Here is an 18,588-nt window from a genome sequence, read left to right as displayed (position 1 = left end):
CACGCGGGAGAGCTCTGCGAGTGGCCCTGTGACTCGGGCCCCCACTCCATGCCTCTCGTAGGACGCATTGTGTGTGGCGTCCCCTCCCTGCAGTCAGCATCTGCAGCCTGTTTCTGATCCTCACGGACCTGAGAATCTTTCCAAGGTGGGGTTGGGGGGCAGGGACGCAGAAGGTGTCCTGGGGGAACCTCCTGCATTTCCTTTCCGCCTTCAGGGCAAGGTGGCAGCGGGCCCACCCCGGCGGCAGGTGGCTCCCTGGGTTCGAGTCTCGCCTGGGGCTTCTCCTCACCTTCCTCACTTGTGAAGTGGGGGTCACCCCCACCCCGAACCCCAGCGTAGCGGCGACCGCTAACTGAGGCCTCCAGCCGCGCCAGAAGCCAAGCAGCCTCGCCAGGGGTCCGGGGCATCAGGGGGCTCCCAGCTTCTCAGCCTGCGACGTCTGCGCCCTCTGCTGGGTCCCAGGGGCGCCTGGATTCGTTGGCCAAAGCTCCCGAGGGCACCCCAGGCATTATATTTTTCACCTCAGCCTTCCCTTTCTGGGGGCCCCTGGGCCCCTGCGCTGGCGGTGCTGTGAGAAGGCATCCTCTGCCCCGCCCCCAAGTGACGCGCGCCCGACGAAGCCAATCAGAGCTCGCGGCGCTGCGCCCCACGCACCGCCCCCCCAGCTTAAGAAAGGGCGCGCGGGCCGGGCCGGGCCAGAGCGCCGCGCCGGGCGGAGCGTGATCCTGCGCGACGGCTGGAGGCTCCACCGGGTCCCGCTCGCGTTCCTGCTGCCCTCGAGCGCAGCGCCGCGGAGGTGCCCCCGCGGAGCGCCCCGACGGCGCCCGCCTGCCAGCCCTCCGGCGGATGCTGGAGTGAGCGCGGCGACGGCGGGATGCTGGTGCTGCTGGCCGCCTGCGTGGCGCTCGCTGTGGCCGCCGGGGCCCAGGACGGCCCGGCGCCCGGCAGCCGCTTCGTGTGCACGACGCTGCCCCCGGAGGCAGCGCGCGCCGGCTGCCCGCTGCCCGCGATGCCCATGCAGGGCGGCGCGCTGAGCCCGGAGGAGGAGCTGCGGGCCGCGGTGCTGCAGCTGCGCGAGACCGTCGTGCAGCAGAAGGAGACGCTGGGTGCCCAGCGTGAGGCCATCCGCGAGCTCACCGGCAAGTTGGCGCGCTGCGAGGGGCTGGCCGGCGGCAAGGCGCCGGGCCGGGCGGTCCCTGGCAAGGACACCATGGGCGACCTGCCGCGGGACCCCGGCCACGTCGTGGAGCAGCTCAGCCGCTCGCTGCAGACCCTCAAGGACCGCCTGGAGAGCCTCGAGGTAGCGGGGCGTGGGAGTCCTGGGGCGCACGCTCGGAGGCGCGGGCAGAGGTGGGATATGCGGTCCTGCCCGCGAGGCTGTGCGGGACACGGCAGCCCTGGCGCGCTCGGACGCGGGAAAAGCTGCGTTTGGGGCGCAGGGGTGGTTTTCGGTTGTGCTAGGGAACTTACATGGCTCGCACCGCCCACCTTTAGCCGGAAAGGAAGGGTTAAATGCTCGCGCGCCAGGACTGCCCACGGTCATTCACTACTTTGCGAGATCCGGGCTGGCGGACCAGGACGGCCTCTGCTCTCTTCTTGCAAATCCCCTAGTCTCCCGGAGCCCGACACGCTCCCGGAGGCTGTGCCGGGTGACGTGAGGCTGCCGCGTGAGGTCAGCTGCCCCCGGCGTCCCGTGTTTCCGTTTATAAATAAGGTCCCGCTGCGCCAGAGCCGGCGGAGGCCTGGGGTCTTGACGCGACGCGAGCGCGGGCGGGCGGGTCCCCGCCACACCCGAAGCGCTTTGGAGGAGGCCTGGTAGACTACAAAGACGCTGTGTCCGCGAATTGCGCGGTTCTGAGGTGTCCTTCCAGATTGCTTTGGGGGAAAGGACCTAATTCCGTCCTCTCTTGGAAGGTGTGTGCAGTTGGGAACTTTGAGAGAGTAATCCTCATTTAATTTCCATCTTTACTTTCCACCCTATTTAAGAAGTGTGGGCGTGTCTGTTCAACACGTTTACCAAATACTTAACGTACTAGCAAATGTTGGTTTCAATTACAGGTGGTAATTATTGCAGAATTATTTGAGGCTTTCCTGTGGTATGATGGCAAAATACAGTATTTCCAGGATCTGTATATCCCTTGATTCATTATGATTAATAACAGCTAACATATTTGGAACACTAAGTATGAGCTGGGTGTATTATCTAATTTTAACCTTTGCCACAATCCTGTGAGGCAGAGCCTACTAACTGCATTTTACAGTCTGGAACATTTAGAGGGATGGATAGTTTGCCAAGGACTCATGCCTGGGCAGTGGCAGGCTACCTCCAGAGCCAGCCTGATGAAAGAGGAGCAAGCCAAGTAGGCAGGGAGGATTTAGAAATAGCACTAAAAGCAAAGATTCCTGGAATTCAGAGTAGTCATGTTTTATCTCGTTTTCCAGTGACATCTCTGCAAGCAACCTCGGTGCTGCACTGGGACTTGGGGGCTGTTTTCATGTCTAGATGCAAGTGCATCAGCTTTGAGTGCCATTTGATAAAGTTTTAAAAAATTCAAGCTGTGTTTTGCTTTTCCCTGAAAATGATAGATGTTGCTTAAAATTTTGGCTTTTTAGTAAGAGGAACAAAACAGCTTTCGGATAGGGGGAAATGAAATTCAGAAGTTTCAAATACTGCAGCAAAGTAATTCTTGTCTGACTTTGAAATCCTTTTCATAACACACACGCACACACAGCATCAGTGAAATGCTAGCCTTTGTGCCACTGGCACGATTGATTTAGCACTCCCGTTTTGGAAGCTTCTCCCGGTGTGGCGGGGCCATTAGAGCTGCAGGTCACAATTTCTTTTTAACTGGCCTTAATACTTCGCCCTCGTGTTTCCCCCTGCCCCAAAGCACCAGCTCCGAGGGAACGTGTCCAATGCTGCGTTGCCCGGTGACTTCCGAGAGGTGCTCCAGCAGCGGCTCGGGGAGCTGGAGAGGCAGCTGCTGCGCAAGGTAGCAGAACTGGAGGAAGAGAAGTCCCTGCTCCACAATGAGACGTCGGCTCACCGGCAGAAGACGGAGAGCGCCCTGGACGCGCTGCTGCAGAGGGTGACTGAGCTGGAGCGCGGTGAGTGCCCAGTGCTTTGCTTGTTCCTCTGTCGCCCTCTGGCTGACGTCCCTGCAGGGTCCTCTACCCCTTGTCTCGGTTCTTGGCTGCAGTATAGAGAAAGCTGGGCTCAGAGCATGAGGCGGGCAGGCAGAGAGGGGGCCGGCTCCACGGCTCTCTTGCCGATTTCCAGACGAAGCCACCTGGGTGAGGGAGTGGTCGCTCCTAGACCTCTGCCTGCTGACTCTGCTCCCAGGGTGCTGGGATGGGCGCTGAGACTGCTGCCCAGTCGTCTTGGAACCTACCTGTCCTAGGTGTAGAAAACCACCTGATGACTCCTTACCATTCAAGCAGCAGTCCCCCCTTCCCTTCCCTCTAGGCTGCTCCACGCCTTGGCCTTTCCGCCCCCTGCAGCCTCTGATGTATTGGTCAGGCCTTTTAATGCCTTAATTGATTTTAACTATGTTTCTTCTGAACCTCCAAGCTGTTTGATGTAAATAGAGGGCACCAGCTTTCAGGGTATGGCCCCCTCGTCTGCCCCTTGGCTCTCCCGGCTCTAATTAAACCTATCTGTTGTCACTAAGCTAATGATATTATCAACACTGAGGCTTATTAAATCAGCAAGCCTGCCCACCTGCAAGGATAGAAAGCATTTCTCTTTATTAGATAATCATGCCTTGGAGAAGAACATGGTCATTTGCAGATTAAATACTAGTGGCTGTTTGTAGTAGAAAGAGGGGCTGCTGCCCTCTGCTCTGTCATTCACTAGTCATGTGCTCTGGAGTAAGTCACCTCACTTCTCCAAGCCTCAGTGCCTCAGCTGTGCACCCTGTAAAGTCAGGAGTTGGGGCTTTCTGGTTCTCTGTCTCAGTTTTCCTTCAGCCTAATGTGGGGCCTTGGACCCTGGCCTGGCCCCACCCTTGGCCCCCTCAGGTGACCTGGTCTTCCCAGCCGTTGCTAGGTGCTCAGCAGCTCTGCAGCCTGTGGGGGGGTTGGGTGCCCTGCCGTAGAGGTCGGGATGGGTCAGGTGAGACTGCACTATCCTCAGGGAGGAGTACGAGTAAATACTACATGTGGAGCCCAGAGTCTAGTATTTCTCCACTGCCTGTTGCCAGGAGGTTGAGAGGGTGATGCTGGTGCTGCTGCCTGCTTTTGAACGTCTTCCTTGGATGGGTGTAAACGTGGCACCAAAGAGCTTCCTCATGTGTTATTTACTATGACAGAAAATGAGTTGGGGGTGGGAGTCACGGTGGAGAAAGGTTGATTCATTCTAGCTCCGTCCTGCAGAAGGGGTGAGGAAGGGACTGATTTAGTCCCCGAGTGACACATACAGTTTGGCTCTGGGTCCTGAGAACCTGCCTGTCTTTGACAGCAATGGAGACCATCTGGCCTTTTGTGGAAACCTAGTAAATACTTGTTGAATGAGGGCATTTAGGCTCCTTCACTGGCAGCCTCTGGTCCCCAAATAAGAGGGAAGCTTTTGCTATGACAGTTCATGGAATTGGGTTGTACCCCGTAAATTTTGAAATCTGTTAACTGGAGACAGGGTCTTGCCTTCTGTGTGTTTATTTTTTTATGTTAATTTTGAGCTTAAATCAAAATTGTATTGAAGATTGCTCAGACCCGTTTAAGAATACCAGTTGCTTTCAGAGACTTTAGAGCCATTTACATGGGGATAGCCAGGAAGATTCTCACCAGTCCTGGGTGGGTCCTGAAGGGTCAAGGTTCTAGCCAGGTTGTTACCTTCAGCAGGGAGGAATACCGCTGCATTCCTCTGCTTCCCTCTGGTCCCAAACTGCAGGAAATGGTCAATAAATGCTATCTTCTCTTGGGGAGGAAATGGCAAATCATGAGCCAAGTCGCTCACTTCAAGGATTTAGTCCAAAGGCCACTTCTGAGTTAAGTTGTAGTGTCATGACCTGGGCACCTGATTCCTCTGCCCTGGCAGTTGTGACTCTTTCCTGCAAGAAGTGACGTGGACTTACTGGCTTGACAAGTGTCTATCTATCAAGTGCCTGTGACCCTGTAAAAGTCCTTCCTCTATGCCCGTCAAGTGGGTTCCCAGCCCCGCCCTTGCTAAAGATTTCAAGGATATAACAGGACCTGGCTGAGGAAGGGTTTTCTGGCTTAATTCAACCAGAAAACTAAATCTAGCTTGACCCTACCTGCTTCTTGAAGCTTTGAAGAGTGAGGACGCGCTTGTTTACTGTGGAAATTTGGACAGTGGCTGCCTGGTAGCGGGTGCTCCAGTGCTCCAAGGACCGACTTGGGTGTGGGGGGTCCAGGGGAGCCACACCCGGCTGTGCGAGCAGCTGTGGGCTGAGGTGCTGCTGGGCTTTCTTCTCCCTCCAGGCAATAGTGCATTCAAGTCACCTGATGCGTTCAAAGTGTCCCTCCCCCTCCGCACAAACTACCTGTATGGCAAGATCAAGAAGACGCTGCCCGAACTGTACGCCTTCACCATCTGCCTGTGGCTGCGATCCAGCGCCTCGCCTGGCATCGGCACCCCGTTCTCTTATGCAGTGCCCGGGCAGGCCAATGAGATCGTGCTGATAGAATGGGGCAACAACCCCATCGAGCTGCTCATCAATGACAAGGTGAGGCTGGCTTGCACGCCACCTCCCCCATCACGGTTGTGATAAAGGTTGGGAAGGTGCAGGGAGTCTGACAGCTGGCTGTGGGGCTGTCCTCCTCATGGGAATGGCTCTGCACTGGCTCAGTCATGCTCTGGGCACCTGACTAGGTGGGGGGGGAAGGGGAAAGAGAAGGGACAGGGGGCAGGCAGCTGCAGCTCGTGGAGATCCACGCTGAGAGTCTGCAAGAAGCAACAGAGGGTTCAGGCCAGAGGTCATGGAAGGAACAGAATGAGCTGGGATCTCTGCGTGCCAGCCTAAATTGTCACTGGCCCTTAGGCCAGTCAGTGAAGGCTGCTCCCCAGGGCTGCACTAGTCAGAGGAGGGTGTGTGGGTGTGTGTGTGTGAGTGTAGGATACTTTTCATGAGCCTCTCTTTTTTAGGGCGGGTTGTTGAGATATAATTTACATGCAGTGAAATTTACACTTTTTAGTGTACGGTTTGACCAGTTTTGACAAACGCATACAGCTCTGTAACCATCACCACAATTAGAATAGAGAAGAGTTTCATCATCCCCCAGATTCCTCATTCCCTTTTGTGCTCAGCTCCTGTCCCTGCCCCAGCCCATGGCAACCACTATCTATCTGTTCCCTGTCCCTACAGTCTTACGTTTTCCAGAGTAACTATCCCTTTATAATAGACAGGCTGGGTTTGACATTCAGGAGCATGGTCTCCCCAAGAGATTAGCCCTGGGCGTCCACGGGTCTCTCTAGTGGCCGCTGTTACTTTCATTCTGAAGTCAGATTCCACGTAGCGAAAGCTGTGTTCTTACATCCTCCTTGCTGGAGCTGAGCCTTTGAATAGCTGAACCCACTCCCTGGCTGTGGGAGCCCAGCGGGACCCCTCTTCCCCCAGCCCCTCACTCTGTCTTTACTGAACGACCTGGGCGGAAATGGCGTAAGCGGGAAGAGCTGTGTCATCCACATGCTGGGCTCCTTCCAATGGTGACCACATCCCGAGCCCCGGGGATTAATTGTTCTAAATAACACCCTTGGACACAGCCCTGAGGATTGAGAGCCGTGCTTTCCTCGTGGTGTAGAGGTGTGGAAGCAGCCAGTCCTGGGAGTGAGTTAGTGAGGAGTTGCTAGGACACCAGCAGTAACAACAGGCCGTTCACAGGGGAGCTGGTCTTCAAGCACGCACACGACGCTAGTGGACGGGCTCCAGATGGAAATGCCCTCCCTCCAGTTCTGTGTGCCCCCCAGCCCCCACACACATGTATTGTAGGCACCTACCCACACACGCAGTCCTTGAGGGCCACGATGGACATTGGGGCCTTGTCTGTGGGGTGCAGGTACCTCGTCTGACTATCATCCTGAGAAGTTTGCCCTGTAGGGTCCTTACTGTCCTTTGGGGTGTTCAGGACCAGCATGGGGGGGGGCTGTCTCTTACATCTGCTTGTGTGACACAGTGTCCTGGACCCTCAGCCCAGCCAGGAACAAGCGTGTCCAGTTGAAAGCAGGGCCACCCTGGCACCAGGGCTTGTGCCTAGGCTGCCTCTTTTCTCTTGAGTGTCTGATGACATAGCATCTCCAGCCCAAGGGTCTCTCTGAGGTGGGTGGGCCAGGCATGTTACACACATAGCAGAGAATGGGAAACCGGGGGGACTCCACATGATGGGAGCAGCAGTGGGCCCCAGGGCCTTTGGTCCCCCCAGGTCAGACTTCTGGGAAACCCACAGGGCTCCTCACCGCATGTTGCCACCCACAGGTCGCACAGCTGCCCCTGTTTGTCAGTGATGGCAAGTGGCACCACATCTGCGTCACCTGGACGACGCGGGATGGCCTGTGGGAGGCCTTCCAGGACGGGGAGAAGCTCGGCACTGGGGAGAACCTGGCCCCCTGGCACCCCATCAAGCCAGGGGGCGTGCTTGTCCTTGGACAGGAGCAGGTGGGTACAGGGGAGCGGAAGGTGGGAGCGCTCACGCCAGACAAGCAGCACAGGGGTAGGTCTGCAGGCCGCCGCTCGCCCTGCTCAGCTGTCTGCTGTGGATGTGACGCTGTGGCATGGGCGAGGTCCCCCCAGCTCTGCTCACCCTGTCTGTGCCCTAAGGGGCTGAGGGCCGGGTACCAGGTTGGGGTGGCGGGTTCGGACAGATTCCAGAATGGAGTCCAGCACAGGTAAGCAGGAGTGTCCCTGAGTCAGGTCATGTAGCCACCCCGGGTCATCTCTGGCTGTTTGGTCTCTGCCAGGCTCCGTACTGAAGCAGGATGCCGGGGGCTGGTATGGCGTCTTCCAGGAGCTGCTGCCTCAGGGTCTGTGGAGTGCTCAGCCCTGTGGGGGGGATGGGAGGAAAGCGAGGCCTCAGAGGCTGCCCCCCAGAAACTCGACACCAGGGAGAGGGGATCTGAGTTGGCCTTCTGCTCTTGGGCACGTCAGAGTTGACATTTCAAACCGTGTTTGAAGTTTGCTGATGGACAGCGAGAGAATAGACAGCAGGTGCTGGGGTTCTGAGTCCGGCTCCTCCTTGGCCCACGCCCTCCTCCCTTCCTTGTTACGTCTCCCCCAGGAGGGTCTGAGAGCCAGGAGACCTTGGTCTAGTCCTCGCTTTGGGACTTTGGCCAAGTATCTCCCCACCTTAGCCTCGGGTTCCACTCTGTAAACTAGATGGTTGGAGTAAAGACCTCTCTAGAACCCACCGAAATCAGTGGTCAGGGAGTGCGGCCAGAGTTGGGGGAGTCAGGAAAGTGCCCCCGTGCCTCGCCTCCGGCTCCCTCCCAAGCTGGCATCCTTCCCCCGAAGCTGTTCATGTTCCAGGAGAATTAGCTCCTGAACCTGCACTGACACACTTCTGTCCCCTCCCCAGGACATCGTTGGGGGCAGGTTTGACGCCACGCAGGCATTTGTGGGGGAGCTCAGCCAGTTCAACATATGGGACCGCGTCCTTCGTGCCCAAGAAATTGCCAACATCGCCAACTGCTCCACAAACATGCCAGGCAACGTCATCCCCTGGGTGGACAACAATGTTGATGTGTTTGGGGGGGCGTCGAAGTGGCCTGTGGAGACCTGTGAGGAGCGCCTCCTTGACTTGTAGCCACCTTCTCCTCTGTCTGGGAGGCTGAGGGTCCACTGACTGCCCCAGTTCAACTGTGAATAAGCCTCCTGCCAGAAGTGGCGGGGGCCCCCAAAGACTGAGGCTCTGTGAGGCGTTTGTCACCGGCTTATTTGTTCCTTACCAAGATTGTGTTCTTTTGGGGGGCGGGGGTAGGGCCAGAATCCCCTGGGAAAAGCCCTGAGCCACAGGCAGGCCCATACCTGACTTGCTGCTGTGGGGATTGTCGTCCTTCAAGCCCCTGTTCAGAACCCCTGTGAATGCTAGGGCCCTCCAGCCTGTCCACCCCTTGGATCCTTGGTGTCTTGTGTGCGCCTTCTGTCCGTCCCCTTTACAGGCTGTGCAGCCATCCCATTGGAGTGGCCGTGTCCCTTGTGTGTTGAGTACATCCTGCTGTCCACTGAGCACGCAGCAAAGCAGCCCCACCCCCACCCACCCCTGCCCCTTAGAAGGGCCTTTCTCTTGGTGTTCTTTATGCTTGAGTCTGTCCAAGGAAATTTTAAACGAGGAGGAAGGCAGGCTGCCCAGACAATGCCCTGCCGTCTCCAATGTGTGTGTAGAGGGCATCTGTGGCTCCGGGAGGGGGCTGTGAGGGGGAACGGAATGGAGAAGGGCCGTGCAGTCATCACTTCCCCTCTGTCACCTCTCCCTCAGACCACTGCTTTGTCACTGAGAATGGCTCTGAAAGGCCTCTTGTCTCCACTGGTGCCAAAAGTTCAGTTGCAGCTTTTACAACCTTTTGGTGTGGTTGGGGGAATTTCTTTTTCTCACCAGGAAAGAACAGCCATTCACAGGCTCCCATTTTTGATGTCTCACCTCACTGTGAGGAGTTTGCTAGTTTTTAATTCGTTGATTCCTGTAAACATTTGACTGGCAAGTATTTCCCCAGAACTCTTTCAGGAAGTGGATGTCATTTGGCTGATGCATTCTTAGTGACTCCAGGCTGCTTTATTTATTGGACAGAGGTTGTAGTAGTTTATTTTAAAGATAAAGTGATTAAGTGGGGAAATTTATAAAGCTAAATATTATATATTTTATTTTTCATACATGTTTGAAGTGCAAATCTGTGGAAATTCCATTTGTAGGACCAAGTTGACATGCCCATCTTGACACTGTATGCTACAAGAACTCTTCTGATGGAATTTTGATTAAAGTGCACTGGAAGATGCCTTGGCATTTATTTTCTTTGTGTCTGGGGTCGAGGGCAGGGAGGGGTGAGGCTTTGCAACCCCCCACATCCCCCAGCAGAATGATGGCCGCTCTGGTTAGCCTGGGCCTGGCTGCAGTGGGCACAGCTGGGGCCGGCATCTGGTGGACCCAAGGATGCTTGAAGGACTGTACCCTTCCCTCCTCCCTCTAGCCTCCATGTCCCCAGCCAATCCCTGTCTTCTCAACCAGGAACTGAGCTCAGCTAGATGACCCTCAGCTCCCTGTCCCAGGCTTGATGCCCATTCAGCACCTACTCTGTGTACCCTGCCATATATCTCATTCAGTGCTTCTAACAACCCCCTGTAGGAGCCAATCCAAGTTTACAGGTGAATACACAGAGCAGTTAAGCAGTGACTTTGGGATCACATAGCAGTGAAAGGCAGAGCCAGATCAAAGCCAGCCTCGGGTGCCCAAGGTCCTGCCCCTTTCACTGCCCGCTCCCACCCACCCCTGCCTTCCGGTTTGGCTCAGAGGACCCTAGTACCACTGCACCCTCTCAGTGCCACCTCTGTGTACCCACCTGGCCCCGGCAGGTGTGTTAATAGTCACCCCATCTCCACAAATGCTAGGTACTCCCCCCTCTCCACCACTTTCCATTTTTGTTTCTTTACTCCATCTCAGTAGCTGCAGAGTCCAATCTTGGGTACACATGACACTGTGTGCTGGTGTACTTGATGCTGAGGCCATAGTGGAAGCTGTAACCTCTAAAGCCAAGCTCAGTGGGTGACTAAGTTTCCTGAAGTTCATTTTCAATCTTGTGCATTATGACTTGGCAGGAACTGAATATCATTAGTGTTAAGCAGAACATGAAAACAGCCTGGTTATATACCCAGTTAGTTATTTCCAATTCTTTTCATTGTTTTGTTTTCATTCTTTTATTTCTATTTGGTATCATTTTTCTCCTGGGCAAAGGATTTCTTTTAACATTTCTTGTAGTGTAGAGCTGTTGGTGATAAATTCTTTCAGCTTTTGTATGTCTGGAAACATGTTTATTTCACCTTCATTTTCTAATGATATTTTTACTGGGTGGGGAATTCTAGACTGACAGCTTTCTTTATCTTTTAGGATTTTAAAGATGCTGTTTCACTGTCTTTTCATGAGTGTTGTTTCCAACAAGAGTTCTTCTGTCATCTTTATTTTTGTTCCTCTAAACATAATGTGTTTTTTTCCTCTGTTGCTCTAACACTGTGTCTTTGTCACTTGTTTTGAGAAATTTGATTATGATGTACTTTGGTGTAGTTTCTTAATTTCTTGCATTTGGAAATGTTTCAGCCTTTATTTCGTCAAATATTTTTTTGCTTTTGTCCTCTAAAATTAATGTTTATTAAACCACATGAAATTGTTTCATAGTTCATTGATTCCCGTTTTATTTATTTATTTTTCTATTTCATTTTAGATACTTCATATTGCTATGTCTTCAAGTTCACTAATGTTTTCTTTTACAGTTCCTAATCTGCCATTAATTTTATCCCATATATTTTTTACACCTAAAAGTTCAGTAGGAGTTTTGGGGTCTTCATGCCCGTCCAGGAAAAACTCACTGTTTTCTTTTACTATCACACTGAATACTTCTGACACCAGATGCATGGGTTTCCCCACACTGACCAGTGCTCTGACATGAGCTGGGTAGCCTACAATTTCTTAACACTATCTGCCTGGAGTTAGCATCAGATCCCACAAGGTAATGGCTCAGTCCCACAAGACTGGCCCTACTTCAGATAACAATCATAAATCGAGGGTTGTCCCCTGTACTTCTGAATGGCGGGCTATACATTGAGGTTCCTAGGACCCCATCTTTGGGTTCCATAATTTGCTCAAATGGCTCACAGAATTCAAGGAAACACATTTACTGGTTTATTATAAAGGATACAGATGAACAGCCAGATGGAGAGATACCGAAGGCGAGGTCTGGAAGGATCCCAAGCTCAGTAATCTCTGTCCCTATGGAGTTGCGGTACACTACCATCCTGCACATGGATGTATTCAACTCAGAAGCTCTCTGAACCTCATACTTTTGGGATTTTTACGGAGGTTTCATCACATAGGTATGACTAATTATTAACTCCATTTCCAGCCCTTCTTTCCTCTCCAGAGAATGGGCGTGGGGTGGGACTGAAAGTCCCAGGCTTCTAATCATGGTTTGGTCTTTCTGGTGACCAGTCTCCGTGCAGGAGGCCATCAAGAGTTACCTCATTAAAACAAAAAATGCTTTATCACCCAGGAAACTCTAAAAGATTTAGGAGCTGTGTGTCAGATGTTCCTATTACTCAGGAAATTGCAAGGGTTTTAGGAGCTCTGTGTCAGGAACTGGGGCCACAGACCAATATACATATTTTTATTATTTCAGAATGTCTCACTTAACATTTTGTACAAATGGAGCAGAAAAACGTTTCCAACATATCGGTTATAATAATTGTTTTAATGTCCTTGTCTCTTTATTTTATCATCTGTATCAATTCTGGGCCTGGTTTCAAGAGCCCTATTCTACCAGTCCTCAGGAGCTTCCAGTGTGGGGAGAAGTGTGGTCTGTCTGCCCTCTTTGACTCTGTGTTTGCCTGTCTGTCCAGGGACAGTGGAATAACTCAGCTGTCTGCCCAGAGGACAATGGGCCTGACCAGGAGGAGGTCTTCAATGTCCTTCCTTTGCACACATGCTCCACGAGGCCCTGTAGCCCTTGCCTGTTCTGAGCCGGCCAGGTATGGCTGGAAGGTCCCTGGAGACATGGCCACACCTAGCACCTTCTCTGCAGGGAGCTGTCTCCCAGGACCAGGGCCAGCTCCGTTGCTGTGGACACAGCCTTCATTTACTCCAGGGCAACACGTCAGCTGGTTCCCGAGCCACCCAGTAGAAGCTAGGACCGCTGGCAGAGCAGAGGACTCCAGGTATGGCAGGGCCAAGTTTGTAACTAGAAGGGTCAGATAGACCTGGACCCAGAGCGGGTCTGTGCTGTGAGGGTGAGCTCAGGGACTCCCACCCAGTGGGCGGCAGAGCTGCCTTCGGGCTCCAGGAGAGGAGCCTTCTCATGGGGACTTCTCACAGCCCCATCTCCTGAACTATTTTGGGAGTTTCTAGTGCAAGAAATAGGAAAATGGAATAAATAAATATATTTGTGCTTCCAGCAGATAGAAGAGACTGAGTGGAGATGGTGGCGAGACTTTCAGCAGAGGGTCTCCTGAGAACGCTCAGACTCACGCCCAGCTGGGTGAGGGCAGGTGGACACCAAGACCACCCCCTGTTTACGTGTGGGGAAGCTGAAGCCCGAGAGTCCTAAAAAAGCTAACACTCAACCCCAAGCCCCTTAGCAGTATATTCTGCATGTTTGCTCTACATACATTATTCTCTCAATAGTAGGATCTAATCTTTTTTATTCCCTAGCATGTAATGTAAAAATAAATGCAGCTTTTGGCCTATTTACAAATCAAGCTGTGTACATGGGCCAGTTAACCTGAGGACGGCCCCCAAGGAGAGCCCAGTGTCCCTTCCCCAGGCTTCTGCAAGAATGCTGTGCTCCTCCCTGTCAGCTCAGGGTGACAGGCTCTGCTTCCCTAACTTCTCTGCTGGGACACACTTGGCAAATCCTGTCCACATGCCTGGTCCACCCGGGCCCTGACCCAGACTGTGGCCAAGCCCTGAGCATGTCCACAGGGAAGTACACCCTGACCGTGAATCACAACCCCTCAGCTGGTGACAGCTGCTCAGGGAGGCCTTGTGGCCTGAGATGACAGAAGGGCTGGGTGGCTGGGTTCTGGGCCCAGTTGTACTTGCTGTGTGACCTTGAGTAAGCCACCTTCCCTCTCTGGGCCATTTTGAGAGTGGCCTGGAGTTCTTGACATCCCTTGTCCTAGAACCCAGTCTTGGGGTCTTTACAACAATCCCTCATGAGGATGCTCCAGGGGCCTGGAATTCATTTAAAACAGCCCTGAAAAGGCAGGCAGGCTTGTTGTTCCCATTTAACAGATGAGGAAACTGAGTCTCAATATAAAGAAGGGACTTACTAGTGCAGAAGAGGCCCACCCAATATCTGGCCCTGGCCATGCTGTCCTGAGGGCATATTTCACACAGAGACCAGAGAAGGGGGCATGAAGTGGGACATGTGCCCCCAAGTATAGGCCAAGTAGAGATGTTATTACTCTGGAGGTATCTGAGTGCCCCCTGGGAACCCAGAATAGCCCTTGGCCATCTGTGGGTGCCCAGGGCAGAGCCCTGTTTCCACATCCTTGGGTCTCTTTGCCTCCCTCCCTGGCTCTATCTCCTTCAACAAATATTTGCTGTTGCTCAGTGAGCTGCTGCCATGGTTACGGGCATCCCAGTACCTGAGGGCCCAAGTTGGACTTTAAACCTCTTTAAAATTCAAGACCCAGAGTAAACAGGTGCTTCTTGAAATCTCAATCCTGAAGGTGACAGTGTCCGATCGCTCAAGGCTGCGAGCCCTTTGCTGGCCGAGGGGTAGAGGGCGGTGGAGGATGGGCTCCAGGGTTTCACCAGGCCCCATAGTCCTGGATGGGGGGAGAAGAGCCAGAGGCCATGCAGTTCCTTCCTGCTCTGAAGAGGTCCCTCCGAGGGTAGCTGGGGCCCAGCTGCCAGTGAGCGCAGGGTACTGAGTTCTGGTCAGGCATTCCCCTTCCCCGCTATGGGACCCTGGACAAGTTTTAGTTTACATCGATAGAATCAGGGCCATTAGCCCTCCGGGGCTTATTCTGAGAGTAAAACCTTCAGCTGAGGACTTGGGTTCTGAGTAGGAAAGTGTGGTTGTAGGTCGATGGAGCGCTCACGGGTCTGGTTATAACATACAAATGTCCACGTTGCACTTCTCTGCACAATTCCTCTGGGTGACGCAGGCCAGAGATGTGCCTGAGCTACAGCTTCCTGTTTATATAACGGAAGACCAATAACGCACAGCCTGGAGCCCTTCCAAGGACTGAAAGAGCTGAGATGATCATATTACTTATCTGCTTCCATGTAACAAATTACTCCAAAATGTAGTTGCTGAAGACAACAAGCACTTATCACCTCCCAGCTTCTGTGGGACAGGAATCCAATAGAAGCTGGGTGGTTCTGGCTCAAGGTATTCCACGAAGTCGTAGGAAGGGGCTGGCCGGGGCTGCAGTCTCTGAGGGCTGATGCAGGTTCCAAGACGGCTTCCTCACGTGGCTGTTGGCAGGAGGCCTCAGCTTTTCCCACGCAGGCCTCTCCAAAAGGCGGCTCTGACACAGCAGCTGACTTTCCACAGCAAGTGATCTGAGAACACAGGTTCTCTCTTGTCACAACCTGGGACGCGACATGCCACCACGTGTGCTGTCTTCTACAGGTTGCACAGACCAACCCTGGCCCAGTAAGTGGGAGGGGTATGGTCAAGTCTATGCTTCCAGGCAGAGATCAGTGGGGGTCACCCTGGAAGTGGGCTACCTCCAAGGAAAGGGCTCCCCCAGTACCACACACAGTGATTCTTAGTGTGTGGAAGCGATACAGGTGTTATGCAGAACACAAACCCAGAACCTAGAATGACTTAGGTTGGAGAAAGGAATGCAGAAAAAAGACCAAGCCCACAACAGGGACACACTTCCTGGGCCAGGCATAGAGACTTGGCGACCAGACCAAGTACCAGGAGAAGAGCCAGGAGGAGATCCAGCCGAGCACCAGGTGGACCCTCTACCCTACCTTCCCCAAGGGTGGCAAAATCCCAGAGGCGCTCTGCAGAGCAGGAAGGCCGGCTGGCATGGGATGGACACCCTGGACTCTTATCCTTGGAGCTTCTCTCTGAAGCTGCCCGTCACTCTGTAGATAGTCCCGGTCCCGTGCGTGGTCTGTCATGCTCACCAGCTCGGCTTGGTTTCTTGCTGTTTCTTTATGGTTTATGGGCCAAGCCTTAGGCAGCAGTCACCTTCCCTATGGCTTCCTGAGCACCTCGTTTCTTGCCTGTGTACTCACTTCACTCACCCTCCTTGGAGCCCAGAAATGAATTCAATAATCACCCAAGAACCTGGAAGATGCAAAGAGCCCTCCCATCTCCACCACCCAGGAGTCTGCTCAAATGACATGCCCCAGAGAGGCCCTCCCCTTTCCCTCCCCTCCCCTGCTTTACCTTCTCCAGAGCACAGATGGCTCTCCACCATCCATCCCTTCGTATTTCTTGATGACTTGTTCATTTTCTATCTCCCGTGGGGCTGAAAGCTCTGAGAAGCCAGGACTGGGTCTCTGTCATTCAGTCTGCACCCAACCTCACAGCAGCACCCAATTCTCACATATGTATCTGTAGAAAAACTGAATGAAGGAGACGGGGACAGACAGGCTGATGCTTTCTAGGTCGGGGGGTATCTGCTGGGCCCAATGAAATGGCTGTTACATTTTGAGACCGGAAACCAAGGCCCGGGTCATCTTTGAGACCCGTACAATTTCAGACCCAGGTCATGTAGCTTTTTATTCATAGGAGAGTTCCCCCATTTCCATCTCCACTGGTCTGCATCCCTCTAGATTCATAATCAACCCCAGATAAATTGCAGGAGGACCAAATATTAAATTCCAATTAGCTGGAAGCAAAGGGAAAAATGAGACAGACACCACCCAACTGGAATGTAAATCGTGTTTTCTACATTAACATGGAAATTTTAACATCTTTTCTTTGAGCCCGGCTGTTTCTAGGTGATTCCATTGGGTGGATGTGGGCGATGAATTGTAAAAGGGCGGGGGGAACAACTTGACTCAGCAGGAAGAATGCAGGGGCTGTGGTCCCCCTCCTGTTAATGTGGGTGCAGTTGCCAGCTGTACAATTATTCAATGCCTGCTGTGTGCTAGGCTTCCGGGGCGGTCCCAGAAATGTCCCAAAATGCCTGGCCCTGCTCCAGCTGTGGCCCCATGACAATGCCCTTTCTTCCCCATCTCTCTAAATTCTGCCCATCCTCAGACTCAGCCCCCCTCCAGGAAGCGTCCCTGACCACATTGCAGTTAACAGAGTATGTGCTGAATACTGGGGTCCCCAACATTCTTAACTCCCCATTCTCCACTGTGTCTGGGGGGGCACTGAGCTCACATCCCTCTCCAGGGTGGGCCCTGGCTGTTCTAAACCAATTTAGGGTAACCCCACTGCTATGTGTTCCCCTCCAAATTTATACGCTGAAGCCATCACGCCTAGTCCTTCAGAATGGGACTGTATTTGAAGACAGTGTCTTTAGAGAGTAATTAAGTTAAAATGAGGCCATCAGGGTGGCTCCTGATCCAGTAGGACCGGTGATCAGGACACAGAACTGCAGAGGAGACACCGGAGAAGACGCCATCTACAAACCGAGGAAAGAGGCCTTGGAAGAAACCAACCCTGCTGACACCTTAATCTCGAGCTTCCAGCTTCCAGAATTATGAGAAAATAAATTATGAGAACAAATTCAAGTCACTCGGTCTGTGGTACTTTGTCATGGCAGCCAGAGCAGACGAAGACAGCCACCAACCACGGTTCAGTAACTCGGGCCTAAGGGACTGGTCTCAGAACGGGCCTGTGACCCCATCCTGATCAAGAGGTACAGTGCAAGGGGCACCTTCCTGGCTCTTCTGAGAGCGCTGGGAGAAGACTGTCTTCTGGGCCGTGTGGTGTGAGGAGGGAAGGACGGGCCAGTGGCTGCCCTCCTGCTTCCACAGCGGGACCCTCTCCAGACAGATGCTGACCTGCTCCTGTGGATGGCCCTGAACAGACCTGTGGGAGCCGTCTGTTGTCGAGTGTCTGCTCTCCTGCACCATGAAGCACCCTGGCTAAGATCCCGCCATTTTGAAAGTCCAGCACACAACGGAGCTATACAGTATGTATGTGTGTGTGTGTGTATGTATGTATGTATGTATGTATCATCTATCTATCATCTATTTATAATACATATAGTAAAATATATGCAGCGTCAGGTGGTGACAGTACTAGACGGAGTTCTCCAGAGGCACAGAACTAACAGGATATGTAGGCAGAGGGAACAGCACGTGCCACATCCCTGGGATGAGACGTTGTCAGAGTAACACAGAGTAGAAAAGACTCATGTGGCAGGAGGCGGGAGGTGATGAAACATGGGGCAGGAGAGGCCCCCAGGGCCAAAGTTTCTCGATGACCTCAATGGGGCCTCGATGACCCGCTAAAGGACTTTGGATTTCATTCCAGTTGTGTGAGAAGTCCCTGGAGGGTCGAGACAACAAGATCATCAGACTTAGGTTTAAACAGGAGCCCTGGCTGCTGGGGGGATAAATTAGAGGGGAACAGGAGGAAGAAGGAGAACTAACGACCTGCTCTAGCCATTCAGGAGGGAGATAACGGTGGCTGAGCCCAGGGTGGAGGCAGCGGAGGCGGAGACACGGGCTTGGATTCGGGACTGATTCTGAAAGTGGAGTTGCCAGGGTTTCCCAGCAGCTTGGCTGTGGGTGAAGAGGAGGAGGGCGTGAGGATGCCTCAGGTTTGGGCCAGAGCCTGGGCACAGTGATGCCACTTGCTGAGGAGCACTGGGGACAGTGGGCGTGGGGACGTGCTGTGGTTGGGTGTTAGCACTGGAGCTGGAGGTGTTTGTAGACATCAGGTGGAGCTGTGCGCAAGCTGCATCTGAGTCCAGAAATGGGGAGAGTCAGGTTGGGGATAGGAAGCCGCAG

The 18,588-nt window shown here is 53.4% G+C and overlaps 1 protein-coding gene across 1 annotated transcript; it reads left to right on the top strand.

The window, feature by feature from the left end:
- Positions 1–703: 703 nt before the first annotated feature.
- Positions 704–11,335, top strand: NPTX2 (neuronal pentraxin 2). Its single transcript, XM_019716496.2, has 5 exons — positions 704–1,300; positions 2,892–3,108; positions 5,440–5,684; positions 7,431–7,610; positions 8,527–11,335. The coding sequence occupies exons 1-5, from the start codon at positions 875–877 to the stop codon at positions 8,752–8,754; spliced, it is 1,296 nt and encodes a 431-aa protein (XP_019572055.2). The 5' UTR covers positions 704–874; the 3' UTR covers positions 8,755–11,335.
- The last annotated feature ends 7,253 nt before the right edge of the window (positions 11,336–18,588 follow it).

Source organism: Rhinolophus sinicus, linkage group LG10 (assembly GCF_036562045.2).
Source record: "Rhinolophus sinicus isolate RSC01 linkage group LG10, ASM3656204v1, whole genome shotgun sequence".
In the NCBI taxonomy this organism is placed as follows: domain Eukaryota; kingdom Metazoa; phylum Chordata; class Mammalia; order Chiroptera; family Rhinolophidae; genus Rhinolophus; species Rhinolophus sinicus.
This window is presented reverse-complemented; position numbering and strand designations above follow the sequence as displayed.